The sequence below is a fragment of the Cucumis melo genome, chromosome 7, assembly GCF_025177605.1.
Source record: "Cucumis melo cultivar AY chromosome 7, USDA_Cmelo_AY_1.0, whole genome shotgun sequence".
In the NCBI taxonomy this organism is placed as follows: domain Eukaryota; kingdom Viridiplantae; phylum Streptophyta; class Magnoliopsida; order Cucurbitales; family Cucurbitaceae; genus Cucumis; species Cucumis melo.
In genome coordinates, this window is record NC_066863.1 from 28,822,339 (window position 1) to 28,826,192 (window position 3,854).

General features: G+C 33.8%; 1 protein-coding gene across 1 annotated transcript; it reads left to right on the top strand.

Annotated features, from left to right (window-relative positions):
* The first annotated feature begins 209 nt into the window (after positions 1-209).
* LOC103494745 (uncharacterized) lies at positions 210-2,177 on the top strand. The gene is made up of 2 exons (XM_017046007.2): positions 210-847; positions 1,702-2,177. Exons 1-2 carry the CDS (start codon positions 405-407, stop codon positions 1,916-1,918), a joined length of 660 nt encoding a protein of 219 aa, XP_016901496.2. The 5' UTR covers positions 210-404; the 3' UTR covers positions 1,919-2,177.
* The last annotated feature ends 1,677 nt before the right edge of the window (positions 2,178-3,854 follow it).

The window sequence follows — 3,854 nt, forward strand, 5'->3', positions numbered from 1 at the left end:
AAAAATAAACATGAGAGAGAGGGAGAGGGAGAGGGAGAGGGAGAGGGAGAGGGAGGGGGATTTTGACCAATTGAATGACAACCAAATGTAGAAAGAAAGTGGGATCCTAAAGTTGCTCCACAAATTTCCCCCACCAAAATGAAGTAGGAATCAAACCTATCTTTTTATAGCAAATTCCTAAACTAAATTAAAAGACCAATGATAACTATAAAAACCTCTCTTCCTCCCATCCTTCTCTTAGAACCATTCTTAAATTTTTCTCCCGTCTCACCCTGCATTTTGCAGGGTAGAGGCAACCATTATATATCATATTCAAAACCCAAAAAACTAAAAAAAAAAAGCACACACACACACACAAATAAAATAACAAAAAGAAAGGTTCTTCCATCCGTGTGGTCCGATTAATGACAGAGCAACCCATTGGTGTTATGACGGTGAATTCTTCTTCTTCTCCTCCTCGTGAAACAGTAGTGCAAATAATTACGAATGACGAGACAAGTTATGATAACGATCATGTCAAAGTGGATGAGTACTGTGCGCCGAAGAAGAAGAAGAGGAGCACTAACATTTTGAAGGTGGCTTTGAAGCTTCTACGGCAACGATCACGGAAGCCAAATGTTACAAACGTCCCTGCAGCCATTGATGTGGGTTCTAAAGGAATGTGGAATCGGCTTGTTGGGGCAATGCGGCCTTTGCATTTGCAGAGCGATGAGTCAACCACCATTCCTTCCTTGCCCACCAGTACCGACCCTCATCCACCACCACCCCTCTTCCCTTCCTCCCCTTCCGTTGATAACTTTGAGGATGTCAATTCCTCCTCCTCCTCTTCTGTTGATGGCATGAGCAGGTTCCTTCATATCTTTTTTATGCTTTGTTTCCCTTCGTACTACAAGTGGAGGTTTCGAGATTTCAATTCTTTCGCCGCAAAACAATTGATCTCTTTTTGAAGATAAAATTAAACCTAAATTATTGGAATATTTTTCAAAAAACAAAGAGAAGTTTTCCAAACTAAAAGAATGGTTTTTTATAATTTTTTTTTTTTTTTTTTGTTTGAAGTTTGGATTATAATTCAATGAAATTGGTGCATTATTTTCCAAAAGTAAAAAACAAAAAATCAAAAGGTAATTACCAAATCAAGTTTTCGATTTTGTTTTACAACGCAAAGGTGGAATTAGAATTGACTAGGAAAAAAAAATTCTCTTCCTTATTTCTCTATATTTAAAAAATGTTTTGCCTTCGTTTAAGAAAAGTGTAAATTTGAATTTAGAAACGGAAAATTGTAGTTATGATTTTGTGGGTTTTTTTTTTATAATAAAACTTTTCTTTGTTATTTGTAATTTCTATAATAAAGTTATATAACAATTTTATAAATAATTATTAAGAATATAGCACAATTTTAAAAAATTATAAATATAACAAATTCTATTTGAAGTATGTATCTGTTATATGGTCTATCACAGTTTATTATATTTAATTTTTTTTAATCAAATTACTATGAAAGAATAAAAAAAATCAATATCAAAAAGCAAAAAACAATAGCACATAGTTAATTTGAGATTTTTAAAGTCCCTAAAAGATTTCAACTACTAACTTATAGACCAGTAGTAGGTGAAGTTCTCTATTTCAGTGGATCATGATTTTACCAGAACGTCTAAGTTAAAAATTATAATAAATTTAATCGTTTTTTCTTTCTTGATTAAGGTATGCTTCTGTTGACAACCTTCAAGCATTGGATCAAAACGATGAAGAGGAAGAAGAAAGAAACAACGATAAATTCTATGCAAACATGGATGGTGAGGACGAGATGATCGATGCCAAAGCAGAGATGTTCATAGCTCAATTCTACGAGCAAATAAAGCTTCAACGCTCTGAATCTGATGTTCGCTACAACGAGATGATTAAGAGATCTATTGGCTAAAATGTCCAACCATCAATATAAAAAATAATCTCACTCAAAAATAAAATTTACAACAAGGTTTTGATGATACATCGATATCAATAAGGGTAGAATTAAGAGAGTGCTTATGATGGGGACAAAAAAGAAAAAAAAAATAGTTGTGAAGTAAGAAGGTTTATGGTGTTTGGCATTTCTATATTAATTGAGCATTTTTAGTTCACTAATCGATGTTTAAGCATATGAGAGCATATATATATATATATATACAAAATTTTAAGTATTTTTATGTCAAAATCCCTAAGAATTATATCTAATCAATAAATTAATTATATTACAACATACACATAATGTTTTTTTTAAAAAAATTCATTTTGGTCAATGTAATTCAAACTTTCATTTATTATTGCTCAATACTTGTAAATCAAAACTTATAAATTTATGTATAGACTAACCAAAACTAAAATTAAATTAAATTAAATGATGAGGATAAAGAAAAAGTGATGAAGATAAACAAGAACTAAGAAAAAGAGGAGAACCGTTGGATTGTTATATAGTAATCAAAATCCATGGACAATACGAGAGCACCTATTCTTGATCCACCGTAGTCCCTTCCGCAGCGAATCCTTCACTCTCCCTTCCACCGTATAAACTTTATACTTAGCGATCCTCTTCCTCCGCTTGGCCTCCGGGTCAGCGAACCCCCACGGCTTCCCCGCGGCGGCCGACCCGACCCGATTCCCCTTCGTATCCAGATTCGGCGACCTGTAGATCTGAGGGGCAGGGCGTGCACCGTTGTGTTTGCCGCTGACGATCTCGATCCTCCGGGCGGAATCGAAAGCGGACATTTGAGGGAAGGGGGAGAAAGGGAAAGAGAGGGAAGGAAATTTAATTAGTTTTTTTTTTGGAGTACAGAAAATGGCGGAGAGGGGTAAGATTGGGAAAGGGAAATCTGAAAAGGTTTGTGAAATCGAGAATGAGCTGGAAGCTTTACAACGTTTGGTTTTCCCGATCTATTTGTCGTACGGAGACTGAACTCTCTGTCTCCATTGTGTGTGATTATTATTGTTATTTATTTAAGAAAGAAAAGGAAATTGAAGATTATTTTTATCTGTTCGTCGTAAGTTGTCATCATGTATTTAAAAGAATGGGGAATTGGTTAAGAGGCATAGGATCCGGCGGAGGAGGGGAAGAGTGAGGAAGAAAAGGTGTATGATGTTTTTGAGGTTAAATTATAGAAAGTGGTGTGAGCTTTGGATCTTGTGTACTTGTAAAACAAATTTCATCTCCTTTAACTTTCAAGTAAGTGAACAATGTTAATTGATTTAAAGAGGGGGAAATGAAGAAGTGAGAACTTAGATAGACATTGAAGGTAGATTTCCAGTGTAAAGAGATGGGAGGGGAGAAGCCATGGAAAGGTCTAGAGTTTGTTTATGTTCAAATTGGTCCTTCAAATATATTATATTATCCATTTTATTTTAAATTTTAAAAATAAATTTGAATAGACTTCTTGTATATTTAATTTTAGAATATTCAGTCCTCCTTTTTATCTTCATTTATACCATTTTGCATCCTTTGTATTATCACTATGAGACAAGAAAATCTCTCACGAGTGTGAAGAAAATAATACCAACACTATCCTAGTTTTAACTATGCTCCTTTTAACATTGACTTTTAAGTTCAATCAATGTTCTAAAAATATATATGATATCACCACCATATTAGGTGAACAAAGTCATTTTCCAGCCACACATATCTCTCAATCAAAGTTCTAAGAAAAAAATCGTGCTAACTTTGTTTCAATAGCATACATAAACCCACACACCCATACGGGACAAGTATACAACGTTTACGAAGCCTTTACAAAATGTAAAACTATTCTAATTGCATTCAACATGACTTGAACTAAACAAAATATAACTCTTTTTAATGTCAACTTTAAATTCCAACTAGTAAAATC

Coding starts and splice junctions, on each gene's coding strand:
- LOC103494745 (XM_017046007.2), top strand. CDS start 405: ATGACAGAGCAACCCATTGGTGTTATGACGGTGAATTCTTCTTCTTCT. Junction 848..1,701: donor TCTGTTGATGGCATGAGCAG/GTTCCTTCATAT, acceptor TTCTTGATTAAG/GTATGCTTCTGTTGACAACC.